A 27,121-nucleotide genomic window follows, 5' to 3' on the forward strand; every position below is an offset into this window, starting at 1 on the left:
TCAGACTTTTGATACAGGGATATATTTTCTTGAAATGAGTTTGTGTCCCCAAACGGATGAGGCAATGATCTTCCATTTATTTTCATTTTGCCCTGCAGTCGAATCAAAAAAGTGGTATCAATATATGGCAGCAGCATAGACGTGGAGCTGCAGCAGAGAGCTGTGGAATATAATGCACTTTTCAAAAAATATGATCACATGAGGTAAAAGATCACTGACAGTTCCAGACTCATGTTTGTCTCAATTTCAGCAGCCAGTCACTTTTTATATTTGATGGTTCACCCCTAGCTCTTGTTTCTTGTCCTCACCCCATCTCTTTATCTTTCCCATGAAGACCTGCATTACTAGAGCGAATGCCTATCATGGAGAAAACGGCCTCTAACGGCCCAGCAGAGATCGTGCAGACCAATGGGGAGACAGAATCAACCATACTGGACACAAAACACCTGCCCAGCATCACTCAACCAGCCAGTCAGGTGAGTTTTCTAGAGCAAGGTTTATCAATCCAACCCAATGCACATTTTAGGCCACTCAATAATCTGACAGCGTACTCAGCCTTTGAATCTGTGTACTTACCTCATACACAAGCAAAAACAATGTCAAACGAGTAGATACTGAAAAACCAGTATACATGACACACAATTTATTGGCTATTTCACTATGCCATGGGAGATAAGGGGTTGCCAGATTAGATTTTTTTTTTTTTTTGGACACACCAAATTAATGTCCATGCATTTAGAATGCGATGTCATTAAAGTCCCTGTTGGTGTAATGGTCAGGTGTCCCAATACTTTTGTCCATATAGTTTACCTCATCTACGGGTAATAAGTACATTCTTCATTTAATTCATTCCTCATGCTGCTGTTCGGCAATTCAAACACAGTGGCAGTTCAGTTCACTGAGTGCTCCAGTAACGATCTGATGAGATGAATCATGTGTGCTAGATAAGAGAGATATCCAAAATGCGTAGCCCGGTGGAGCCATTAGCAATGGGTTGAGAACCTCTGTACTAGAATAATAAAAAAATCTCTCGGGTATGGTTGAGCAGATAAAGAGGGATATGTAGCCATTGTGAAATATTTAAGCTAATGGTCCGTTTCCTGTTTTTCAGGCAAATGATTTATTAGATCTACTCGGAGGTAATGATGTGGTACCTGTTATCCAAACAACTGTTCCCACAAAGCCTGCATCAGCTGGAGGAGAACTGCTGGACCTGCTGGGCGACCTTTCTCTGACAGGTACACTTCTGCTGTTCTCTACCAAATTCACATCCTGCCATTCCTGTCTCTCCATGTTTAGAGCACTGACTTTACAGTGTTGTCATTTAGTCCTTGAAGTAGCAGTTCACCCAAAAATAAAAATGTCTTATTTATAGGGCTCTATTCTCATTTTGATGAACTGATATCAGTTCCTAAATTACAAGCATTGATATTTTAGTCTATGCTGGTTTCAGGTGATGTGTGAACAAAACTTTTCTAAACTTTATTTGTAGCGCGCCTCCCATCCAGTTAAGCACAATAAGCTTTGTTACTTCTTATATAAAACACATTCTCAGCTTACAAATTCTGTCAATTATAGTACGAAATTCAAACAATAATGTGAACCGATCATCTCTTCCTCTCTACTGCTAGTTAAAGCATGAAATAAACATGAATGAACATCAGAAGGTGTGTTGAAAGATACAGTGAAACATCAGAATGTATCATGCCTCAATCCGTGTTTCAGCTGCAGAAAAACAAACTCCAGAGAGGAGTGTTGTGCTAAATATTTGCAATGTATTACATATTCATTATATTTTTATTTAACCTGTTCTTTAATATTTAATCATGTATGTTTGAATTAATCTGTCATGAAATATTTTTTGCAGCCACTGTTTAAATGTTTATATTTCAAAAAAAGTAATACAACTATTTTATTATTATAAACCTATTATTAGAAAAACTGCCTCTTTTTTTGCTATTTAAATGTGTATACAAATAGTTGTTAATTTTAACCTTTAATATTATTATATACCAACTGTCAGGGTTCTCTGTGTAGATTTATTTGAGATTTTACACACAAAAATATTTTTTTTACTGTATCTGCCCTAGTAATTTACTCATCCTCAATTTGGTCCAAACCCAAATGACTTTTCCTTCACCAGTAATTTTTATTTTTGGGTGAAACTCACACTTTTTGTGTTCCTTCTCACTCCTTAGGTGGTCCAACCCCCACCCCTGCTCCCTCTGTACCCATGTCCCAGCCCCCTTTCCTTTTGGATGGTCTCTCTTCGCAGCCCCTTTTCAATGACATTGCAGCGGGTGAGCTTACATTAAATTTCATCATCATAATTAATGCAAAATAGGGCAATGCAATTATCATATCCGTTTCTCTCTTGCAGGCATTCCGCCGATGACGGCGTACAACAAAAATGGTCTGAAAATTGAGTTCACATTCGAGAGGGCCAACCCCAATCCCAATATTGCAGTTATCACCATCCACGCCACCAACTCCACCGAGGCTGACATGACAGACTTTGTGTTCCAGGCTGCAGTACCAAAGGTTTGTTCGTTTTTTCCCCCCCCTCTAGTTGTACTGTTTATAGAGAACCCTAGTTGGGTAACCCAGATAATTACTCAAAATCCTAAAAATAGTGAACATGCTATGCAACACAGGCAAACACTAACAGCTTCCGCATCAGATAGCTCACACAAGTATGGATAAATCAGCTTTGATGCAACAGCATATCTTTGGTCTGTGAAACATGGCAAAAAACAATGTTACTCACGGATAGAGCAGAAACAAAGAAACCTCGTCGTCTGTTTTCAGGCCATCCTGCATCTCTCTTGTCTGATTGTAACCCTTCTTCCAGTTATAGTCCTCTGACCTTTTCTTCTTTGGTAATGTTTTAGCCATCTCTTTCTACAAATGTCCCACTCACTCACACACTCTTTCCCCATTATGAGAGTATACGCCCTCTACTGTCGATCCACTTCGGGTTTTTTTCCCACCTATTTATATAGCTAGGACTTTTTTTTTTTTTTTTAGCACACAAAACAAACATCTAGCAAATATTCACAAAATACTTTTACGTGTTGATTTAAATTTTCAACAGTGTTTCTCAGAAATTGCTTACTGCACCTTTAAATATCTTAAATGGAGTAACAAAAAGTCTTAATTCACTCAGGTTTTCTTAACCCCGGGTAAAAAGTGGTGCTAACCCCACTTCTAAAATAAAAGTGTGAACTTTCTTGGGGTTAAAAGCAGGGCTTAGAATGACACCGGGTTAAGCGCAGTGTGAAAAGCCCTGTTGAGATTGTATGGGATTGGTGATGCGTAGGGCCATCCCAAGCATGGGGATGGAAAAAAGCATATGCATATGCCCTGCAGTCAGGTTAATGCTTGAAAGTGATGCATTCAGTCAGAATATGACCAAATTCCTTATAATATTGGAATATAGTTGTGCAACCATATGTTGGTAATTTTTGCTTCAGCCAAATACTTAAACGTTTGTTTGTGTTTTTAGACATTCCAGCTGCAGCTTCTGTCCCCCAGCAGTAATGTAGTTCCTGCAGTCAACCAGGGAAGCGTCACGCAGGTCATCAGGGTTCTCAACCCACAAAAGGTAAAAACATTGCTGTGAGCCCAGGCCACGCTTTGCTTCCTATTGCAGTAGCTCTTCAGAGATCAGTCATTTGTCCTGAAACAGCTTCAGAAGTCTGATCAGTGTTGAGTAAAAGTAAATAATTGTACCCTGAAGTTGAAAGTTTGCTTTAAAAAGCCTGTGGCAGCCATTATTTATCTTGGTTTAAGAATAGGAGGAAATGTCACATCTCAGTGACTTTGATGGTTTAAGGTGGCGTCTCACTAGCTGATTCAAATCAGGTCAAGGGTGTCACACCTACCAATTGTTTTTCTGAAATCTCACCCTTGATTAGTCATTTTTCTCAGATTCCCTGTCATGAATTGGCTATATAAGATTACGAGTTCTGTGCAAACAATCAAAACTGAATTCGAATTCATGGAGTGACTTTACCCTGTGAATGTGTAATTGTTCCTTCTAGGCTGTGTCATAAGTCTAGGAGCACCCTAGAAAAACACTGCAACACAACCACCACAACAGCACATGTGGTTTTGCATTTACAGAGAAAAAGTTTTGATCAATGTTAACGGCCTCCCTCTGTCCAGCAACTATGTAAATGAAGGTTAATGGTGAAAAATCAGCCAGTGAGACGTTGGTTTGAAATCAAATGTGTGAGAACAATCTGATCAGGCTAGTTGTGCTGAAGTCAATGTTTTTCCCAGGACTGCATGATTTATCGGAATAAAACCGAAATCACGCAGTTATCAAATTGCAAAGACTGTGTAAATGAAGAAATATTAGTACTGTAAAATACAGTTAGGTTTTTTTAAATACTTGATTTAATTTTACAGTGAAATTACAATAATAATATTTCTTATTTTAATTTTGTTTTTATTTAGTAATAAACAATTTTTATTATTATTAGGCTATTATTATATAGTCATATATAATACAAAAAGCACAGCAAACCTGAAGGTCTCAATTTTTATCAGGAAAAATAAATTAGGTCCCAGCCCATATAATTCTGTGACTGACATTTACATGTTATAGAATTGCACACATCTGCTTCCGCATGTGCCTGACTTCCTCTTTTGTTTTAGCAACAGTTGCGAATGCGGATCAAGCTGACATACACTCACAAAGGCTCTCCTGTACAAGACCTGGCCGAGGTCAACAATTTCCCCCCTCAGTCCTGGCAGTGATTTGCTACCCTTCTCAATCTTAAAGGACCCCCCCCAACCCCCACCCCCCCCCCCCCCCCAGCAAGGGAACTATGGGAAAGATGTCCCCTCCCCATTCCCAAATGATCCCCCGTGACATCACCACAGATCGCTGCCCTGGGGTTGCATGGGAAGCAGTGGAATCTTCCTGACACAGTCAAGAGTTGATGGTATGAAGACTAATGATGATGACGATTACAGCGACAATGATGAAGAAAAATCACAAATATCTGAATGCATATCTTTTCATTTTGTTTTTTTTGCCCGTCTGTCCTTTCTCTCTGCTTCGGGATTAGTGCAAAATGTCCATTCTCTCACACTTGCACTTAACGTTGTGCACTCTCACTTATCCTCTCACTGTAGTGCACTCGTCCCACACTCCGGCTCACCCTGCCGCCCAGGGCCCGTACACTGGGGGGAAAAAACGTCACTCGTGGCCACTATACAAAGGAGCTGCTTGTTTGATTTGTCTGTTTTGTTTGAATTTTCCATGTTTTTAATCTTGTTAATGGGTTTGGTTTATTTTAAGGAGAAAAAACAAACAAAAAAACATACTGAATAAATTGCAAAGTCTGAACATTTGCACCTTAAGCATTTCAGAATCAAGAGGAAAATGGGTTGTGATGGCGCCTTAAATTATCGTTCATTGTACATGGCATTTCTTAATTTTCGTGTAAGGTTGATCTAATGTCCTATAATAAAGTATACCAGATGAATGCTCTGGAAACAACGTTCACACTAACAGATCTGTCCAGAAGTGCTTAACCTTCATCACGTGAGTCGTGATTTATTCTTTTTAAGCAGGACAGCTTTTTGTCCTTGACAATGAAACTGGAGCGTTTCCATTCGAGGTAAACTGGAGTTGTTTAGTGGATGAGAAGATTGAGAGTTTTGAGAGTGTTGCTTGTTACTGTCTGTATGCATTACATCACCCAGTAGTTATGCATCATCAAAGCTGGACTCATTTCCCCCAAAACCCTTAATTTGGCATATAGTTAGTTTGTTTGCCTCTACTCATCACAGATGGTGTGTTCTTGTATCGTTATATTGTTTTTTTTTTTTAAATATTGAAATGCATTTATATAGATTGAAAATAGCCTACACTAAAGAAGTTTGATTTTAGCACAATCCTTAAAGATTGGATCCTATTAAAAATGTAGTTGGACAGCGTGATCTTAAAATTCAATTTGATTATTATTATTTTTTTTTTCAGTAAATTAACACAAATAGAGGCCCTGCGACGTATAAGAAAGTTATGGTCAGCATAGATGCTGTAAATATAGACTATGAATATAAGGCCTTCCTGAATGTAGTTATATGCACTGAATGGACTTTTTGTTTGTTTTCTTTTTGTTGACTTTCTGCAGTGATTTGAAGTTCAGAATTATTGCCTGATTTGAAGCAATGTGCCTTTGTCATAAACGGTTAAAAGAAAACCCTCAGACGTCTGCGAGATGAGCGGCTATCGTTACAGGAAGAGCTAGAACGCGATGTTTGAAGAGTAGAGGACTTTTTTTTTTTTTTTTTTTTTTTTTTTGCTGTCATTTCATTCGAGTTCTCATTCAGAGGGCGTCCTAACTCAAATATCAAGTGCGTACTGTCAGCGTGTGTTAGTTTGTGTCTCTTCTCGCAGCTTCCAAAGGCAGTTCGCAACGTTAACCTGAATATACCTCACATTGTCTTCTTTTTTTTGTTGTTGTCTTTGTCAACTTGAAAGAGTACTTACTGCTTCTTCAAGTCATTGAAATGCTCGGTGGAAACCCTTAGCGTCCGCACCCTCACGTCATCTCTCGCTGCTCTTCTTCAATTTTTTTTTTTTTTTTTATCTTCATCACTTTGCGTAATTACATTCGCCAAGTCTGGTGACCAAATCAAGGTGTTCTTTTGGGCTTGGGAAATATATTTTAGCAATGTTATGTATATGGAGAAAAACGACTTGATTTCTATTAGCTGCTTTGTCTGTCTTTTGTTGCGACTCTTTCGATTTCCTGGCTTTTTCTGTACATACAGTACTGAGGGCTTTTAAGATGCATCGGCTTGTTCTTTTCATCCCTTTTTAAGGTCCCTTTTTTCTAAGACTTCCTTTCAGTACTGCACAGTGTATAATGTTTGAAGCTCTCCTTCAGAAAATAGTCTAATTTAACAACTTACCTGTTTGATTGATTGATTGTTTATTGGAAAGAAAATGTACTATGTGCTGCCTGTATATTGTATATAATTGTAAAACGCATAAAAAAAAAAAAAGATCAAATCAAATAAAAATCCCATTTGAAGACCTATGACGTTCAAGTTAGGGGGGGTGTAATGTGCACACGATCTGGAGTTCGGTAGATGTGTATCGCAGTCATGTACTACTGAAAGAATGAAATGCTGCATATAGACACAGATGTAATTTCTCCTCTCGATATGGTGGCCTGGAGATGATTTCTTTCTCATGTTCTTCCCAGTTATTCAGATATAATAATGTGATTTAAAGGGGTAGTTCACCCCAAAAAATTAAAATTGTCATTATTTGCTCACCCTCATGTTGTTCCAAACCTGTATGACTGACTGACTGACTTGTGTGGTACGTGAGATGTTTTGAAGATTGAGTCCAAAACCAGATTGAACCCTATTCATTTTTCAACTTTCTTTTCAAGAAAGTCATACAGGTTTTGAATGACGTGAACTACCTTCAATCCTCTTTATAGTAACATTGATATGTGGAGGTAAGCTTAAATCCAAAGTTCATTGTTACAGATTTCCCATAAACCACATTACCGGTATTTCCATGGGTTTTAGACTCGCACATCTGACCAATACTCCCAAACAAGTCTTTTTGAAGCACGTGGAGTTGAGGCACGGCTTCAGATAAAATGCCCTGGTGTGAAATCATGGCCAAATCCCTGAGTGTTCAAGATGACTCTTGAGTGAACTTAATGCGGGGGTGGTACATTAAACGGCGGCCTGCAGTCGTGAGGTGCATAACAATAGTAAATGGCTATGAAATTGCACTGCGCAAGAAGTTTCAAAATGCAACTTTTTCCCCAGTCATGCTGCTTTTTACACTACTTTGTCAGGCAGAGGTGATTGTGTGTTGAAGAGGGCGAAATATCCATCTGTAAACTTGCCAAGTCTCTTGGCAAGTTTCCCAACACCAAACAATGATTTTTTTTTTTTTCAGCCGCATGTGAAAAAAACATGTAAATATTGTCATTTCTACTCTTTATGTAAACTTCCTGAGGTAATGCAAGCTAAGTTTCAATTCTTAAGTCACCACTATTCACTATATCTTGCGATACATGCACAGACCTTTGTCGATTTGGAAATATGCTGTTGATTCTCCATTAATCTTCATTGAGAAGCAGATTTTCTGTGTGCTGGAAGTGGTCAGGGGGAACTGAGCATCATTTGTTTGGGTGTAACCGTTTGACCAGGTGGACACTGTATCACATGCTTGGACGATTGCCTTCTCCATCAGAATCCCTTTGTAATCTGTAAAGGTATCGGTTGTTTTTGAAGTGTATCTATACATGCCCTTCTCAGATATTTTACACTTGCTATTCAACCACATCTGACCTTGTGCAGGATGGCCGGATGACCCCAGTGAGTCTGACATGCTGAACTGAATCACAGTCCCATGTCCTCGAGGAATGAGTGTTGGGACTGAAAAGAATTTGTGATGGATGAAAATGACATGGGATATTTTAGACTTATGCTGTGTATTAATGTCTTTTGGGTTGGAGAAAATGATCAAATGAAATAATAAAACAGTCAAACTTGATGTCTGTTGTTGTGCTTTGGAATATAAATGTTTTTCTTCAGTTGTAACTGAACGGAATCTGTGAAGCACCGTTCTGGATGATCTAGTTTGAGCTTGGAAACGGGATCTGCTGTCACCCTCTTGTGTTCAACTTTAAAACTGCAATAGCTCATGTCATGGAAGCCGAGGGCAAAACAATTATTCCTGATGTCCTGTCAAATGGAGACTGAATTATACAATAACCTTTCATATTCTATTGTGTTTCATCTTCTTTACCCTCTAATATTCTGCTGAGCAGACTGCAGTTCTGTATATGTAAAGATAATAGTGCCTGAGGAAAAATGCGTCGTCCTCATTTAGTATCTGCAGTCAGTTGAGATGTTGTCAGTGTCATGATTCTAACGTTAATTTCGTAATAAAAAGTATTTCGCCTCAGAATTATGAACTTTCCTGTCCTGTCAGCCGTAGCGCGCGCACTCTTCAATTCCGCGCGCAAATGCGGCGGCGCGCGCTGTACGTCACTTCATTCATTATAATAAATAAAGCGCAAAAGAAACTACGAGTATGCAATGATGTAGTAGGCCTACGCAGTTAATTAATCATTAAATTACCGAAAAGTGCCAATAAATTACGTTGCCGGTAAGTTACTTCGCGTGTCAGCTGGGAAGGATTTGCTAGCTATGATGTTCATTCTGTTCATCAAGACAGTTAATTTTATTGTGCATTTACCATGCAACTGTTGTTCCCGTAATCCCAAAATGGCACTTTATTTTCATTTTGTGTTATTTTGTAAATGACTGATGGCTCATACCAACTTACTAAATGTAACAAAAATAGTTTGGAATTGTATTTAATAGCCTTACCTTATATCGTTTATTCATCAGTAATAGCCTGTGTATGTAATACAATGTGTATGTTAAGTAAAGGTAGACGGTAGGCTACATAAAATTGGATCAACCAGTTGAGCACTATACTAATTTAAACTATTCAATTCTCTCATAGGCCTATACCTCAAACAGAACGTAAAGGTTAATACAAATTACCCTTGACACTTCATGGATTAGAAGCCTTATCTGCAGGGATGAGATCAGAAAACGCTTTATCATAATTATTAAATATTTAGGCTATGTAATTTTAATATAGTTATGCGATCACATGTCTGTCTCCATCTCAGCATTTGTACTCAAGTTACAACAGAATTAGAGCTTGACTGGAAATGATGCACAATAAAAATGTTCTGCTCACATTTACCTTAATTTTGCATTCTTTCTTTCACTCATTACATGTCGCATATGTCATTTCAGGCTCTTTGGGTACCAGGTCCAGCTGTTTCCAAACCTGTATGAATTTCTTTCTGAGAATATTTTGAAGAAAATGGGTACAGTTGATGGGCCCAATTTACTTGATTATGGAAATACTATGGAAGTCAATGGGGACCAGCAACTGTTTGGTTACCAAAATCCTTCAAAATACAGGTTTTGCATAACTCGAGGGTGAGTAAATGAATGTACATTTTTGGGTGAACTCTCCCTTTAAAGTGCTAACAGTTGAAGAAACGCCCATAAATTCCTCAACTCATGTTTTATGTCATTTATCATCAAACTCCTGGTAAAGCGTCAATTCTCATTTCTTCCTGGTCTTCCTCATGTGACCCCAACTTAGTTTATACCATCACAGACTTAACGTAAAAATGTATCTCAATATGACTGTGATTTATAGCGTGCTACATGTTGAGTTTAAAGTTTAACCAAAACGCATTTCACAAGAAGAGCTAATCATTCCAGTATGGGTAGCAGAGTTCAGTTCAGTGATTCTCGATAAGAGAGTATGACTCCAAATCGCAGATTTACAGACCTGATAATCTTTTAACAATACAAACTGATGAAGGAAGTGTAATTTTAATGTTTATCAGAAACTCTTACAATAGGAACTAAATAGATATTGATTATGGTCTACAATCATCATTTTTTTGTTTGTTTTTCATCTTCTGGCTTATCTGCGTATTCAGTTCAACCTGTGCTGAATTCTGAATAAAATGTGACTGATAATAAACTGTGGCTAATCGACCCCTTTAATACAAACCAGTTTTAGCTTAAACGTACAGTATGGAATTTTTCGCCGCTAGGGGTCGCTAACCTCTTTACATTAACAAAGGCGTAGTTTGATGACGCAACATTTGCTAAGAATTATGGATCTTGTTGTCATCGTCAAGCCGACCGATCTAATAATGTTTATGGATGACTGAATACATCGATGTTTTTATCATGACTGTGATAACTGGGGACAGGTCGGGATTGCTAAGAGACAGCTATCCGCTCCACACGCGACGCGAGTCCCGCGGATACAAAAGGAATATGGACATTTCATTCTACCGAACTACACGCAAGTGCAGAATTACAACTCACAGGTCAGTTTATTAGACAAATTAAACTTGTGAGGTAACGCAGCGCTGTTTCACTTGGTCTAACATTACACTGTCTATCACACTAAACTGCATTTGAATGTGTTGAAATGAATGTGTTAGTTTGTCTGTATGAGACTAGCAGTAAGCTAGATCAACATTAGAATAACTTACAGATCATATTCTAACATTTTATCATTGTTGAACTATATAACATTGATTAGTTTTATGTAAATGTGCTCACCTGTTTAATAAAGTACATGTAGGAGCGGTCGAAGTCTCGGACGTGGAGCTCTCGGCATCTCGAAAACACCGCGCTGATATTGATTCTTGTTTTAGTTCTCCTTTTTTATCCAAAGTCTGCTTGCCATCCGCTGATTTCACGCAGCCGCCATTTTGAAATCGAAAGTGAGGCTCCGGTGGGAAAAACCCCGGAAGTAAAGATAAACAATTATGCCTTTGGACTACCAACCTGAAGCTGCTGCCGCGATTTACACTTTTGGATGTTAATATCCAATATAGGATATGTATATAGTTCATTCCTGCTTCTTTTTTTACTTTCTGAATTATATACAAAATTTATTTTATTTATAAATTAATTTCACTGTATATAGTCTAAAGTACGAAAGAAATGTATGTACAGTTTTAGAATTGACACAACATCATTAAACACAACAATACGCCTTCACATTCACGACTCTCCTATGATTAAAGGCGACACTTCCGGTTTTCTTCCCACCGGAGCCTCGCTTTCGATTTCAAAATAACGGCTGCGTGAAATCAGCGTATGGTCCATAATGTTTGAACGAAATAACAACAGCGTGCAAATAGACATTGCGAACTACACAGTGGTCCACGTCTGTCGCCTTGGTTACTATCAGAGGGCTCTGTTTCATAGCTCTGGTTGCTATGGCAGTATGAGCGGAAACCAGGGACAACGCGGATATGACGCCATTGACGGCGACAAAACGGAAATAAAGAAACGGGAAGTGTCTTCGAATTAAATTACAAATTTCTCCTGGTTTGAAAGTTGTTGGAAACAGTCGGGATAATGTAAGTACACAACTAAAAAAATATATATAACATAGATATAGTGATTTTTGCTATTTTTAAAGCAAAAAAGTTACATATTGTGCCTTTAAAGGTCCACTGTGCCTTGAAACACACAGCATTATTTAATATGTTGACGTAATTTCCACTGAAACAGGAAGACAGGGCAGGACATATTGAACAGCTCCTCCCCTTTTTTAAAATAGCCAATACGCTGATTTCACGCAGCCGCCATTTTGAACTTGAAATTGAGGCTCCGGTGGGAAGAACCCCGGAAGTACAGATAAACAACAATGCCTTGGACTACCAACCTGAAGCTGCTGCCGCGATTTACACTATTGGAAGATAATATCTAATATAGGATATGTATATAGTTCATTCCTGCTTCATTTTTTACTCTCTGAATTATATATAAAAAAAATATTTTATTTATAAACAAATTTCACTGTATATAGTCTAAAGTATGAAAGAAATGTATGTACAGTTTTAGAATTGACACAACATCATTAAACACAACAATACGCCATCGCATTCACGACTCTCCCATGATTAAAGGCGACACTTCCGGTTTTCTTCCCACCGGAGCCTCGCTTTCGATTTCAAAATAACGGCTGCGTGAAATCAGCGTATAGAGTTTAGTTTAGATCACAGCTCGGCCAGAGCCGTAAAATTCGCTAGTCGCGGTTTCCTCCTAATCTTGTCAATATCGCTTTAAAATATACCATTCAGTGCAGAATTCAAATGGGTCCGATACATTTTCTGGTAAGCGCAGACTCGCGCATATGATGCACTCTGTGCTATCCTGTCTCTGGACCGGAGCAAACTGCGTGCGCTGTTCACGTGACACTAACATTAAACCAGACCTCATTGCCCCAATGGAAAGCATATTTACACTGTCTAAATCCTCTATATAGTGCACTAAGTGTCATTCACCATATAGAGAATAGTAAATGTGTGAACAAGTGACCGATTTTAGCCCCAGCTTTAGAATCTATTTAGGAGGCGGGACGCTTTACACTCTGGAGAGTTTTTGATTGGACAGAAAATCTGATGAGAAGCTGAAGTGCAGAGTGATGTCATCAAAATGTTCTAAATGCGAATTTTGTCATTGTTTTGGAGCAGGCTAAAATATTCATACTAAAAGCCAAAAAACTTCCATTTTGATTTCATGGGGACTTTAAGTGTCCTCATGAATAATTCAGTACCGGAAGTACAGGATGAGAGGTGTCTATGAATAATAAGTAGCGCCGCCCCCTTATGTTTATTGATTGGGTTTATTTGACAGCCGTGAGCTTCAGTCCCACTATGGCGTCTCATCAAATCAGGATGGGCTTTTTCTACCGCCTCCTGTACTGGAATTTATCACTCGCCAGTGGCTTTTCTACATCTGGATTTATGTGCTGAAAAACGTCAAATGTAGGCGAAATGAAGGACGAGAAAAGCACAGCGCGGTCGCTCCTCCAGAGTGCCGACACGGAGCGGAGAAATGCAGCTGATGTGGAGGATGGCCGGGCGGGCAGAGGAGCAGCGCTGAACCCGGCGCTGCATGACCGAGCCACCGCACCGACAGCCCGAGCAGGGACAGGAATACGCGTTTTAAAGGTACCAGCTCCAGCTCTATTTAGGTCGCAGCATTATTGCTGTTAGGCACCAGGGCCAAAGTACGCGTGAATCCGTGAACTGCATCAGCAATTATCTGTATAACACTTTAACACGCCGCCGTGTCTCAAAACCTTGCGAGCTCCCTGCCTAGACAGCATATTTGGGCATCATAGGCGCGTTATCTGTGAGCTGAGCGGGCTCCTAACGCGCCTGTGATGCCCAGTGTTGCTGTCTATCTAGGCGGTTCGCTTGGTTTTGTGGGACCGCCTGTGATAATAGATGTTCTGGATTAGTAATGCCATGTCGGTTTTATAGAGAATGTTATTACTTGATGTTTTATTGGCTGTATCAAAATAGTTTCTGTATAACGCCTGTAACCTGTTAGGGGGCGTTCACAGACACACACACACACACACACACACAGGGCGCTTTTTGTAATTGCTACTATCTCGGTGTATATACACCTGCGTCAGATGGAAGAGTTTGGTCTGTTTTTCAGCAAATCGCGCCCTGACTATTGCGTTGACTAATGCCAACTGAAAACTAGTCTAGTTCTACTTAACCTAAACGCGTATTGAGTATGGCAAGCTGTTTTTATCACGTATTTCTTACAATTAGTCTATATCTGACAAAACTCTGATTGACTCAGTGAAGATTTTGTTGATTGACCATCAGCCTACTGCACTTTTGAGAAATAAGTGTGCGTAAATGAATTGAATGTGCACTTAAAAATGAACTGTTATTGCAAATAATATTGATGAAATAAAAGACCACTTAAGTGTGCTTTAATAGAGTGCACTTTCATGACTATGTTTTTAAGTAACTATTAAAAGTGTATGCCAAGCGTTGTCTCATAAATGACGGAAATTTCCAATAAATGGCGAAAAGTGATTTAAAAAAATAAAAAAAGCAGTGTCTCATTTTGTTACAATCAGAAAAAGGATAAATGTTTACAAATATTATAAACACTATAAAAAGCTATTTTAGTTTCCCTCACTCCACAACAAATCCTTTAAATGTAACGGTAAGACCAGAACAATCAGAACAGAACTAGAATGAAAAATATAATGTCAAGCCAAAACGAATTAGGCGAATTTAAAGCGAAACAGAAACCGGCGTTGGGCTCACAAAGCCTCTCTCATTCAGCATTTTTCCATATTCGCGATGTATTTGGATAATAAACTATTATTTATTATGTATAGGCTTTGTAGGCTACTTCACTCGCGTTCCAAAAAATGCATTTCGGGCAGTTTCAATCCAATCAAAAGTTTCTCGATCGAATTAGAAAAGGTTTAAACCACCACTTACAATTGGAATGAAATTTGAATCAGATTTGGTCAATTCATTCCGATTGGCGTGGTTACATGTGACTTTTTTATTCTGACTGTGATAGTCCGATTACAATCGGATTATTAGGGTCCATGTAAACTACTGACACTCATCCATTCTAATTTAATTTCATTCTAATTTAACATAATCTTGTAGGTTAACAAGCATCAGTTAACAGTCAGGAAAAAAATCCGAAATGAACATCTCTAATTGATATATTTTAATGATATAATTTTAAGTCTTATAGTTTAAAAGAATAAAAAACTTGAACTAACAATTACTGAAGAACAATTTTTTTTAAGATGTTTATTATTATTATTATTATTATTATTATTATTAATTTTAAACTATGTAGGACAAAATAATCCCAGTATGATTTTGGGGTTAAATCGATTTTTTTTTTTTTTTTTTTTTTTAAATAACAGCTGATCAACTGAAAAATAAAAATAAAATTAAAAATAAATAAATATAGTAACACTTTATTTTACAGTGTCCTTGTTACAGGTACTTACCATAGTAATAAAAATAAATGATGCATAATTACATGCAACTAACCCTCAACCAAATCCTAATCCTAACCCTAACCCTATAGTAAGTACATGTAATTGCTTAATATTACTCAGTACTTAAATTACTTAACTTATAATTACACTGTAACAATGACATCTTAAAATAAAGTGTAAAAAAAAAAAAAAAAAAAGATCACTGTTGGATTACTTAGCAGTGATAAAGTATTAAAGTATTAAAACATTAAATAGACAATTATTTTAATTAAATATTAAAACACTATTTATTATTATTATTATTATTTTTGACAGAAGAGAGAAAGTCTGTTTGGAATAACTGGTATTAAATAATAAATAATAATAACAACAATAATAATAATAATGGTGGTTATTATTATTATTATTATTATTATTGCGCATAAATCAGTAAATAAACAACAGTTTTATTATTATCAATAATAATAAATTATTTTAATAATCATTACAAATAAATCAATAAACATGTATTATTATTATTATTATTATTATTATTACGTTCAACAGAAGAAAGTCATACAGGTTTAGAACAACTGGTAATAATAATAATAATAATAATAGTAATTATTCTTATTAATTATAATAATCGTTACAAATAAATCAATAAAAATAAACAAAAATATTATTGTTATGTTGCTCAATAATAAGAATATTATTATTATTATTATTATTATTATTATTATTATTACTACAAAGAAATCAATAAAAATCAATAAACATAACATAATTTCATCATCTTCTTCTATGTATTATTATCATTATTATTTTAACCGGTTGTTTCAAACCTGTATGACTTTCTTTCTTCTGTGGAACACAAAATAAGCTGTTTTGTTTTGTCCTTGCATTGAAAGGTTCAGTGTTGTTTTGCACACCCTGTGCTGTTAATGCTCACTTAAATTAAGTGAAAATGATTTCACCAGACTGACTAATGGCATGGCGTCTCCGAAATAATCTCGACTCGCACATCTCTCCAGGGCGTCTGTGCCCTGGGTAAATATTTGGGCTGCCGTAGTTCTCTGCAACTGAAAACAAAACCTGATGTCTCTCAGACAGGCTCTGTGTTACAGGGTGGAGTCCCGACAGCCACCAACTTGTGGTTACCAAGGGATGGTTTCCAGTGACTGATTTGTGCTCTAAAACACTTTATTTGGCCTTATTTCTAGAAGGGCATAATTTCACAGACACAAGCAGCATCTAATCAAGACTCTCTTCCACAGCGTAACATGAAGAGGAACGGCAGTCGAGGCTGCGTGACCCGGAAGACACGGTTCGGCTCTCGCGAGCGGGACTGGCTGAAGGGTGACGCTCATCGAGGGTGCGTGTGCCTCTACGGGGCCTCGGAGCCTCAGCCTCCACCATCGGGCCCCCAGACCTCCACCACCCCTCAGCCAGACCTGAAGCTGGTGCTGTGCTCCACCAACACCACCGCTGAAGAGCTGTGCGCTCAGAGAGACGTGCAGGGTCTCTACCTGCAGCTGCACGGGGACTTAATCAGGTAACACACACACTGTCATTTTCTGGCTAGACGTGGTCTCATCTCGATAATGATCCTTATCAGACTCGCGCTGTGGAACAGTCGGGCCAGACACAGAGTTCAGGGGCTTTATCTGAAATGACAATGTGAATATCACAGGCTCGTTGTTTACAAATGACTGGCGACATGAGTTGTAGGATTAGCCATTTATTTGCTCCTCTTGATATTATAAATGTTAATGATCCTCCAAAATAACGTCGTTATGAACCTGTTTGTCTTATCTCAGGGTTCAACATTAAGGATAATGGAAGGATGAGAGAGCTACGGTCTTAAAGGGATAGCTCACCCAAAAATTAAAACTCTGTGTTCTGTGGAACTGAAAAGAAGGTATTTGATATGAAGATATATATATAAGACTTGACTCTTCTGTAGTTACATCGTGTAGTAAGACCGACGGAAAATGAAAAGTTGCGATTTTCTAGGCTCAGGTCCAAAAAAAAAATAGGTCTAATAGGTTAGACAAACTTAGTCCCGGTCACGTTGGAAGTTACTGAGCTGGGGACTATTTTCAGGCGCTGCGTCACATCATTACGCCTGCTGGACTCATGGTATGGCAGCAAAGTTTCTTGATTATAGAGTATAGTTCCTAGCCATATCAGCCTAGAAAATCGCAACTTTACATTTTCCGTCGGTCTTAGTACACGATGTAACTACAGAAGAGTCAAGTTTTAAAAAGGAAAAATATCGAAACTCTTTGGTCATTTTTTTTTAGAGAGATGCTAATGGTCCCATCTGATTCAATGATCTATGCTAAGCTATGCTAAAAGTGGTACCGCCAGACCCGGAGATCGGCTGAATGGATTCGAAAACGGTAAAACTCAACTGTTTAACTCTGGGGGAGTTGTAAAATGAGCCTATTTCCAAAAAAAGTGGAGTATCCCTTTAACGGTCCACCTGAAAACAAAGATGCTGTGGTGCCAAACCCCCTCATGGAAAAAGCAGACTGTCGTGTTTATAACTGTGACAATGAGCGCTTATCAGGATCAACTAAATGTATGTGAAGTATGTAATGTTCGCAGCATACTCTTTAAAATACGTCCAAGAGTTTTACACACCGGTCTGTTATTGTAGGGACATCAACGTTACATTTTCACACCTCTAAACATAACGAGGAACAAAACGAACTGTGATTGGTTGCTTTACATGTCAGTCAGACGGCCTCTGGGCGTCGCCTGGCTCCGCCCTCCTACGTACTTCCGCTCAATTTTCATTTTCCTTCAGTACTCAGTCTGGGTTTGTGGTATATTCTTGGGTTTTCTCCGGCCAATTTTTTGCCGGTCCAATCAGCGAACAGAGGGAGTGGCTGAGAACGATGACGTTGATGTTGTGCGCTAGTTTGAGTTCGTCACGACCAAACGTTAGCGATTGGTTATGGGCAGATCCAATAGTTTTAAACTTCAACAGAGTACCCGCCTTCAAGGAAGTTAACGCTTGTCAATGGAGAGTGGCCAGACTCTCTGTACAAATGAAATGTACGAGAGTCTGGTAGGACCAGGCTACTCTGGGCGGTCCTTGGCCAATGAAAGCTGCTATGGAGTCCAGACCTTCTGCTGTCAGTCTGAAGGTCTGGCTTTGTGAGACTAATGGGCCCAGCAACTCTCTGGTTGCATTCTTCAAAATACCTTTTGTGTTCAACAGAAGAAAGTAATTTATACAGGTTTAGAACAACTTGAGGGTGAGTAAATGATGATAGCATTTTTATTTTTGGGTGAACTATCCCATTAAGGCCCTTTCACACCAAGACTATAACTAACTCACAATATTGTTCTGTTTATTCGAACTCTTTAATTGGCTGTCAATGTTTTTATTGTAAATCAGCTGGAAAAAAATCACTCTGAAAGTGATTCCAACCATATTATTTTCTCTGTAATTACAAATATATTTAAATACATGACATACAAGTTCTAATAGAAATGATTTTCAAGTATATTTTTAGTTGACTGTAAATGCTTGTCAGTACATTCATCAGTGAACTTTAACCATATTTCAAAGACAATGAATTAAATAATAATGTATAATACTAAATAATTATGTAATTGCATATATAGATGCACTGAAGTCCTACTTAAGTGGGTCAAAAAACTCAAACCCCGGTTTCACAGACGAGGCTTAAGCTAGTCTCAGACTAAGATGCATGTTTGAGCTGTTTAACTGAAAGCAACTTGTTCTGACATATCTTAAAACATATGTCAGTGCCATTGTTTCATCTCAAGATGCACACCAGTAATGTTTTTTTCTAAGGCATGTATATGAAAGCTACTTAAATGTCCTAATTGAACTAAGGCTTAATATAAACCCTGTCTACCAGGTCTAAATTTCATATTAATTTAAATGAAATCAACAATTAAGTGTCCACAAACATTTCATTCGTATTTTAGTACTGTATATTCTTTTAAAGTATACCCGTCACAAGTGCTCTTTTTAAAAGAATGCTAAATTGTACTTTTCACCTTCCACAAGGTTATGTCTTCATTGTTCATAAATATTTGTTTTTGTGCCATACATTGCAGACTTAAACATTTGGTTTCCTGTGACGATGTAATTTCCTGTGACGATGTTGTTGTTAATAGATCTAGCTGACTAACACAGATGAGGTTTGTGGAAAAAAGACTTAAGAACATGGAAATTATAATAAATTTTTTTAAACAAATGACCATTATGCCATTGTTTAGTGTGAGCGAGAATTTATAGAATTTATGCATTTCAGATTGAAATCCTATTGAGTTGTTTGTTGTAGCTTTTTTTTTTTTTTGTAAAGATAAAGAATTTAAATAACATTTTAACAATGTACATTTTTCAGTGAAAATATCTACAAGCCAACTGATGCAATTAAAAGGTCATGACATATTGACAGGAAGAGGAAGATCTGTGACATTTGATGTTCAGTGTCTGGTTTTAAAGGATGTGCTCTGTCAGTTTTTAAAAACGAAACAATATTTACATTGATTCACAAGAGACATAAATAGAAAGTACAGCATGATGGTTTACTTTCTATTTATGTCTTGCTGATGGTTTATTTTTGAAGCCTGATTCATCTCTGTGTTTATGGAATAGTAACAGTGAAAATATTAGGGATGCACTGAAATAAAAATTCTGGGTCGAAACAAAAACCAAAAATTCAGATTGCGCTTGGCCGAAAACGAAACCCAAAAGAAATAATCAATTAATAATTAATTAATTAATTAATTAATTAAACTTATTTAATCATCAACACTCAAATAGCTAAAACTGAGTAGTACAAACATTTAAGTTGCACATAAGGCAGTTTTTATATCAACATAATTGTTTGTCTCACATAGCCAGATCTATATAGTCTATAGTCTCAAATATACTTTATAATCAAATTATCATAACAGTGTAATGTTAATAACCTCGTCCGTCGACATGATGCCGGTGAATTGTAGAGCTGGTGCAAACACATCCACATCGCTACGATCAGATGCTTTCTTAACTGCTGCTTTCTCACCTCTTTTTTTCTTTTTTTTCTTTTTTTCTTGAGAGGAAAGCAAGCAGCACATATTTACATATTCATCTAAACGTTGCTCTCAGTAGCGTGGACGGCGTCAGGGTGTTCGTTAATAGTGTGTCGCTGCAAAGGTATTTGCAACTTCTTTTTACTTCTAAGCGAAAAAACGAAAAAGAACTTTGCCATGAGTATATCAGGTAATTGAATCACGAACAAACTCTCTACTACGTTATATGTGTGCACGAGCGGTACGTTTCTGGCTGCAGTTCACTTAACGGCCACCGGTGTCGCTAAAAACAAGGGTTTCTGTATTCTACATATAGCCCCTTTAATTTATTTCATTATGATTGTAACCAAAAACACGCTTGTTTGTAGTTTAGATAGTTTTACTGCACTATGCTGCTAATAATTCAGTCGTATCGCACATTCACAGAAAATAACCAACTTCCACGTTGAAACATGAGGTGTATATGCTAGTGTACTCCTGAAAGTTTTAAATGTGGATCTTTTAGACGGATTTATTTGTTTATATTCTGCCCTCAAGAATATAAACAATCTCCTCGAAACCAATAGCTATTAGCAAGTCATTTGATTTTCAAGGGGACCGAGAACTGAAAATTCTCGACATAATTTACTTTCTTGTGCACAATACGAGTGAAGATATTGAAGAATGTTGGTTCCCTTATGGACAAAACAACAGACATGTTTCCACAGAACAAAGAACGTCATACAGGGTTAAAAATTAGTAACTGATGAAAGATTTTTCATTTTAGTGTGAACTATCCTTAATGAACTAAAATCTGGATTTCCAAATTTTGTAACCCCCCTTATTGGCTGCAGCCTGTTCACACCAAGAATGATAACTACAACGATATCTGTGATCGATCTCTTTCTGTGTTTTTCTCATCCGTAGAAAGCATTTTGAGTGTTTAAAGGCTACACTGTGTAATTTTTTAAGTTGATTTTTAGCAAAAAAAACGTTGTTCTTTTAAAATGATATGTGCTCATTAATGTGTAATTACTTCTACCAACTAATCAAGTATTCTCGTAAGCGTAGAATCTGCCATTTAGAATACATATGAGCGAGTCGCTCGAATGGCGGCAGCCATGTTGCGCCTCCATCTTGAAAATACATTCGCCAAAGAGGGACATACCTGGAAATTCAAGCTTCGCCTTTCGCGTTTTTACACTCAGTGGCACCGTGATGAATGCGAGGGGGAGATTACTCGCGACTGCCGGCAGATTTGAAATAATACGGCCACCGTAGGAGTTAAAACGCCCTCGGAATGGGAGGGGCTGGAAAGTAATATTCAGTTGGTAGTCATAAACAATTTCACCACTAGATGGGAGAAAATCATACACAGTGTAGCTTTAACAATTCAGAGCCACCGAATGATGAATACGAAAAAACGGCCACGAAAATTTCGGACTCAGTGTGCAAGGACCTTTAACCCTAAATTATGAACATTAGCAATAGCGGCTTTGCAAGATAACGGCAAAACAAAGGAATATAGATGCGTTTGCAACACTCCCCGCGCTCTCGAGGCAGGTTTGTGCTTTCCTCAGAGTGCGTGTCGTCTGTAGTGTCTGTGGTGGTTTTTAAGGTGTGCCTGACAAAGAGAGAAGCAAGTCATGCTTTCCCCTCTCTCTGCCCTCCTGGGAATGACTGGGCTGCGGCTGAGATGACTGAAATCACATCATTTCGCAGGAAGCAGTCCAGCCCTGAGCCGAGGTAAAGTCAGGCAGCTAAGCTGAATTAGCTGTGAGGAGGCTGCACATTAGGGCAGCTCACAGGGACATCTGCTGATGTGTGTGTGTGTGTGTGTGTGTGCTTTCTACTCAGGTCTGCTATTTATTTCACTTCAGGTAAGCAGCAAGAAAGCATTAAATCTCTAAAGCATCCTTGTCAGCTGCACTCTGCCTCTAAAAGCAAAGAGCAAAGCTGAATCGGGCTTCAGCGTGAAGGTGCGGGGCCTCAGACGGACCCCTGCTCTGCTTTAACACGAGGACATCTGATAGGTCTGTTGGCAAGCATGTGGGTCAGAGCAGCTGCATTCTGGTAGTGCCAGGCTATGGGTCGCGGATTTGCACTGTCCGCTGGTTTATCTGCTTCGGAGCAACGAGGAGCCGTTAACTGGATTAGAATGGTGGAATGAGATGACGATTTAATCAGGGAGAGAAAGGTGGCGGCGCTGCGCAATTGGACGATTATGGGGCTTGGACAGTGAATTATTGGAAACCTCATTAAAAATGGGGTTTTGTGGCTTTAAGGTCATCTACATGCAATTGTACTCCTATTATTTCATTTAAAATCACACTTTCTCTTCTGGGAAAATTTACCCAAAAATATTGAAGACTTGTTGGTTGTGTACAAAACATTATTGGACTGCAAATTCCTGATTATATTTTCAATGTTTAAAAAAAAAAAAATTTAAGCTCCATGAAAATTCCTGATAAAATTCCAAAAAAAATCATTTTTAAAGCTCCAATTTCACTGTACTTGTTTGTAGGGTTGCGCAATTTGTAATGTAAGTTAATGCATTAACTAAGGGAGTGTTTGCGCAACACCATTTTCAACCAAACACTGAAAACTTTTTATGTGTTTTGGCCATTCGTTTACACGACAGCACCGTTTCAGGGGCCTGAAAACGCAAACTTTTGAAAATGGGTTTCGAAGTGTACGTTTTTGAAAAAGATACCGTTATCGTCTCACGGTAAACTACAACAACGGTTATTTGTGAAATCGTAACATCATGCGCATGCATATTACGTGTTGAGTCTATAAATGCGTAGTTTCTTTACAAAGTGACATCGCCATCTACTGGCCTGGCAACAGAATACAGCATTGTTAGTAGTTTTCTCAGATCCGTGTGAACGGGGGATCGTTTTGACAACGTTGTCGTCTGTACAAGAAACTTTTCAAAAACGCAAAGGAAAAACTTCCATTTTTAGTACGCCGTTGTCGTGTAAACATACCCTAATGTTAAATAATGAGACCTTATGGTGAAGTGAAACCATTTTATTTAACAGGATTAGAGCGTTGGAATGAGATGACGATTTAATCAGGGAGAGAAAGGCGGCGGCGCTGCAAATGGTGGACGAATATGAGGCCAGACAGTTTTAATAAAAAGCAGGATGCCGTCACATCACGAACAGATCATCGAAACAGATCAGCAGACTGATTGTTTGCTTTGTTTAAAGGGAATATTGTCAGACGCCATGAGCTTGGTGTTCTTTCACTTCAGCGCTTTAATGAATGTTGAGATATTGAGTTGGACTAGACGTGATCCCTCTGGATTGGGATATATTATCTGTCTGCCGGGCTGGGAAAACACCCAGCTCTGAGGGAGAGTCACTGCTGGAGGATGTTAGGATAGAGTCTGATCTTAAATCGAAACACCTGTGTGTTATCACGCTTGTTAAGAGCTAGGATACTTGCACTGGGTCCCACATGGAAATTTGCACACTTTTTTTTCTCATCACCGATGTTCAATACTTGCATACTACTCAGTGAATATTGTGCCATAAACATTATATACCGCCTGTGAAACTGTTGACATGTAATGTATACCAGTCTGTCCATATTTGGAAACCTCAGCGAAGATGGGGTTTTGTGGCTTTAAAGGGTTAGTTCACCCAAAAATTAAAATTCTGTCATTACTCACCCTCATGCCGTTCCAAACCCGTAAGACTTTCGTTCATCTTCAGAACACAAATCAAGATGTTTCTGATGAAATCTGAGATCTTTCTGTTCCTCCATTGACAGCTACACAACTACCACTTTGACACTTCAAAAAGTTCATAAAGAGATCGTAAAACTAATCCATATGAATTGAGTGGTTTAGTCCAAATTTCTAAATAAACTTGATCACTTTATATGATGAACAGATTTATTTTAGTCTTTTATTCACATATAAGAGCTTTCTTTTCACCTGTGATCAATTTAATGCGTCCTTGCTGAATAAAAGTATTAATATTCTTTAAAAAAACGTACTGACACCAAACTTCTGAACGGTAGTGTATGTATGTCTGAAGTTTATTTGAGTATATGCCACTTTATGTTTTCGATCACTATATTTTAGTTTGTTCTCATGTCTGACTAGCGTCTCCTCCTGTTTGCAGGAGGCTGGACCCCTCCGAGCGTCCCCTTCAGATGGTCTATGAATACCTGACTGCTATGGGCTACGAAGACCCGCTCCGTGTCCAGCAGGAAGCCGCCAACTCGGACCTCAGCTGCATGATCCGCTTCTACAGTGGTGAGTTGTGGGCCGGTTTCAGCCTGAACGCTGGCACTGCTAGCTCTGTTGACCGGGCCAAAATCCCAAAGCTATGTGAACAGTTTGCTGGCTTTACAGAGCAAACTCTTTAAGTCCACCCGAGCCGTCGTGTTTTTTTTTTTTTTGCCGTCGTGTCCGCGTGAGAGGGATGCTCGTGTACCGTTTCTGCCTGCCATTCTCAGTGCGAATACTACTCTAAGGGCTCAAATCTGTGTTTTCGTATACAACGCTTTTCCCTATTCTCTCTTTGGTTTGACAGCTTTGGAACGAATAATGGGCTGTTTTCTCATGTTAGGCATCAGTGTGTGTCAACATCAGTGTTGAGGGGATTCTAGCTCTTTCTCTACAGTCACACAAAGGATGCCAATTATGCTTTTGTTCCAGTATCCATCATGTACAAACCTATTTCTGATGATGTGATAGGTTGTTTGAGGTTGCAGAGCAAGATTGGAAAAAGCATCAGCAAAATGTGTTTTTCCTCCTTCTAGTTCTTATAAAAAAAAGTACTGTGTACACAATGCAGTAGCTTTGGCATTAAATCATAACAACACGCACCATGGCATGTCCAGAACAGTCCAGATATATATATAACAGTCCATTGTTTTGTTTTTTTACTGCCAATCTCTGTCAAGAATGAAAACCTGAGTAACAACTCAATACAAATAGAAAACTACTGTTGCAATTTACCTTTTTTATATTTATTTTCCTCTATTATTTTTCTCTATAATTACACACACACACCATAATTACACGCATTTATGTCAATGTATATCAATACCAAATATTGATACACCTCTTGATGGAAATAAATGTTATGTTATTTACATCAAAGGTGCATACATTTTTGGTCAAGATCTTGTATTGACAATGCAAGAGTCCAGCACTCTGTAAAATCTCCTCCAGCACATCCCAAAGACTTTCAATGAATTTAAGGTCTGGAGGGGCCAATTCGTGTGTGAAAATGATTCTTTATGCTCCCTCCCAACCACTTCATCACAATTTGAGCCTGATGAATCTTGACATTGTCATCCTTGACTGGAGTATGGCCATGTGTCTTAACACATTTAACATGCTAGAAACATAATAATCACAGCAATAATGATCCAATCGCAGACTCTTAAGCATTTGGCTATTTAAATCCAAACTGCAACCTTTTTTTTTTTTTTGGCTGGACAGTGTATATGTATGTGTGTGTATGTGTATGTGTTTGTATATATGTGACAAGAGGAGCAAAGACAGACACAATGGGTGTGGCGTCACGCCTCGGATAGGCTTCGGAAAAGTTTTTAATGTTGTTTATATGTCTATGTGGTGTTTTTAATATGCTTTAAGACAAAACAAAGTCAAAACAATTGCTGCGTATTTTCTTCTTAAAACTGCAGTGAACCAAAGACAGTCTCAAAAACGCGGTTTGAAATCGAACCGCGTATACTAAATGAGGCAAGGGTGTAGAGTTACATTCAAGCTATTTTAAGGCATGTAGAATTTTAGGATAGGAATTGGAAAAAACTTTTAAATATATATCATTTTGGTGATCAAAGATGAGTTTTAAGGGATACAACTATTGACTACAGGGGGACTTTAACAAAAAATAAAACATAATGTCCAAAAAGGGAATGAAGTGTCCAAATAAACAGGGGATCTGTTGTCTTTGTCGTGCCGGGGTATCGTGAAGGAGTGGCAGTGTTCAGTACGGATGGGTCTAGGTAAGGGGTTGGGGTCCGGTGGCCACACGCGCTTGTCCTCGGCATCTTCCCTGAGGCCACGACGAGAGGGAGTGGCGACCCGGCATCCTAACCTGTCGGCCAAAACATCTGCTTCCCATCTGGACCACGGGTTCGGCGACTCAGTCCATAAGGCGGTCTTCCCATAAGGGAATCCCTCCATGCTTCCCTTCCCCTCGAGGACACCAGCATGCATGCCCTGGGAAAAGAGACCGGTCTCTCGAGGAGCGGCACACTCCGCTTCTGTCAGGACCACTATCGTCAAATACGATTGACAATTAGCATACAGTTTGGATTGGCGGTGTGGTTCTGTTCAGGGCAAGCCTGGCATGGATAAGAGCAGGAAGAGCAGCAATAAACCCCCCTTAGGGTAAACAGAACAGAACAACATAAATGTATTGCAGATATCATTATTAAATATTGTAATGTACAACATATTTCGAGAATTTAGTCTGATTCAAAGGGGAATCAGAATGCCATATCCTGACTGGACGAGAGGAGGAGCTGGGGATGGAGGAGGGTAATTAGTTGCTGTGATAGGCGTCGTATTCCTATAGGTAGACGTGGATCAGCTGAGAGTCTGCGAGCTTGACTAACGGGATCTACGCTTGATATTTAACAGCGGCGGTGAGGAGGCTCCATTAGATTCAGGTGTGCCTCATCACACGCTGC

The 27,121-nt window shown here is 38.5% G+C and overlaps 3 protein-coding genes across 5 annotated transcripts in view; 2 read left to right on the plus strand and 1 right to left on the minus strand.

Annotated features, from left to right (window-relative positions):
- ap1g1 (adaptor related protein complex 1 subunit gamma 1) overlaps positions 1–5,523 on the plus strand; it is a 29,623-nt gene extending 24,100 nt beyond the window's left edge. Inside the window, exons 17-23 of one of the 2 annotated variants that reach the window (XM_084405780.1) lie at positions 99–203; positions 335–476; positions 1,112–1,238; positions 2,199–2,300; positions 2,381–2,541; positions 3,506–3,604; positions 4,669–5,523. In XM_084405780.1, the coding sequence (XP_084261906.1) occupies positions 99–203; positions 335–476; positions 1,112–1,238; positions 2,199–2,300; positions 2,381–2,541; positions 3,506–3,604; positions 4,669–4,764 (832 nt within the window). In that variant the 3' untranslated portion in view covers positions 4,765–5,523. Of the gene's footprint in view, positions 1–98; positions 204–334; positions 477–1,111; positions 1,239–2,198; positions 2,301–2,380; positions 2,542–3,505; positions 3,605–4,662 lie in introns of both variants that reach the window. The other variant, XM_084405779.1, reaches the window with a different exon arrangement.
- hnf4b (hepatic nuclear factor 4, beta) overlaps positions 1–27,121 on the minus strand; it is a 457,854-nt gene that overhangs the window by 248,574 nt on the left and 182,159 nt on the right. The window lies entirely within an intron of this gene.
- Positions 13,272–27,121, plus strand: part of phlpp2 (PH domain and leucine rich repeat protein phosphatase 2) — a gene marked incomplete at its 3' end in the record, with an annotated part of 60,026 nt that continues 46,176 nt past the window's right edge. The window contains exons 1-3 of one of the 2 annotated variants that reach the window (XM_084404515.1): positions 13,272–13,577; positions 16,666–16,943; positions 24,571–24,704. In XM_084404515.1, coding sequence (XP_084260641.1) covers positions 13,401–13,577; positions 16,666–16,943; positions 24,571–24,704 — 589 coding nt within the window. In that variant the 5' untranslated portion in view covers positions 13,272–13,400. Of the gene's footprint in view, positions 13,578–16,665; positions 16,944–17,205; positions 17,310–24,570; positions 24,705–27,121 lie in introns of those variants that run through there. The other variant, XM_084404516.1, reaches the window with a different exon arrangement.

Source organism: Rutilus rutilus, assembly GCF_951802725.1.
Source record: "Rutilus rutilus genome assembly, chromosome: 3".
In the NCBI taxonomy this organism is placed as follows: Eukaryota; Metazoa; Chordata; class Actinopteri; order Cypriniformes; family Leuciscidae; genus Rutilus; species Rutilus rutilus.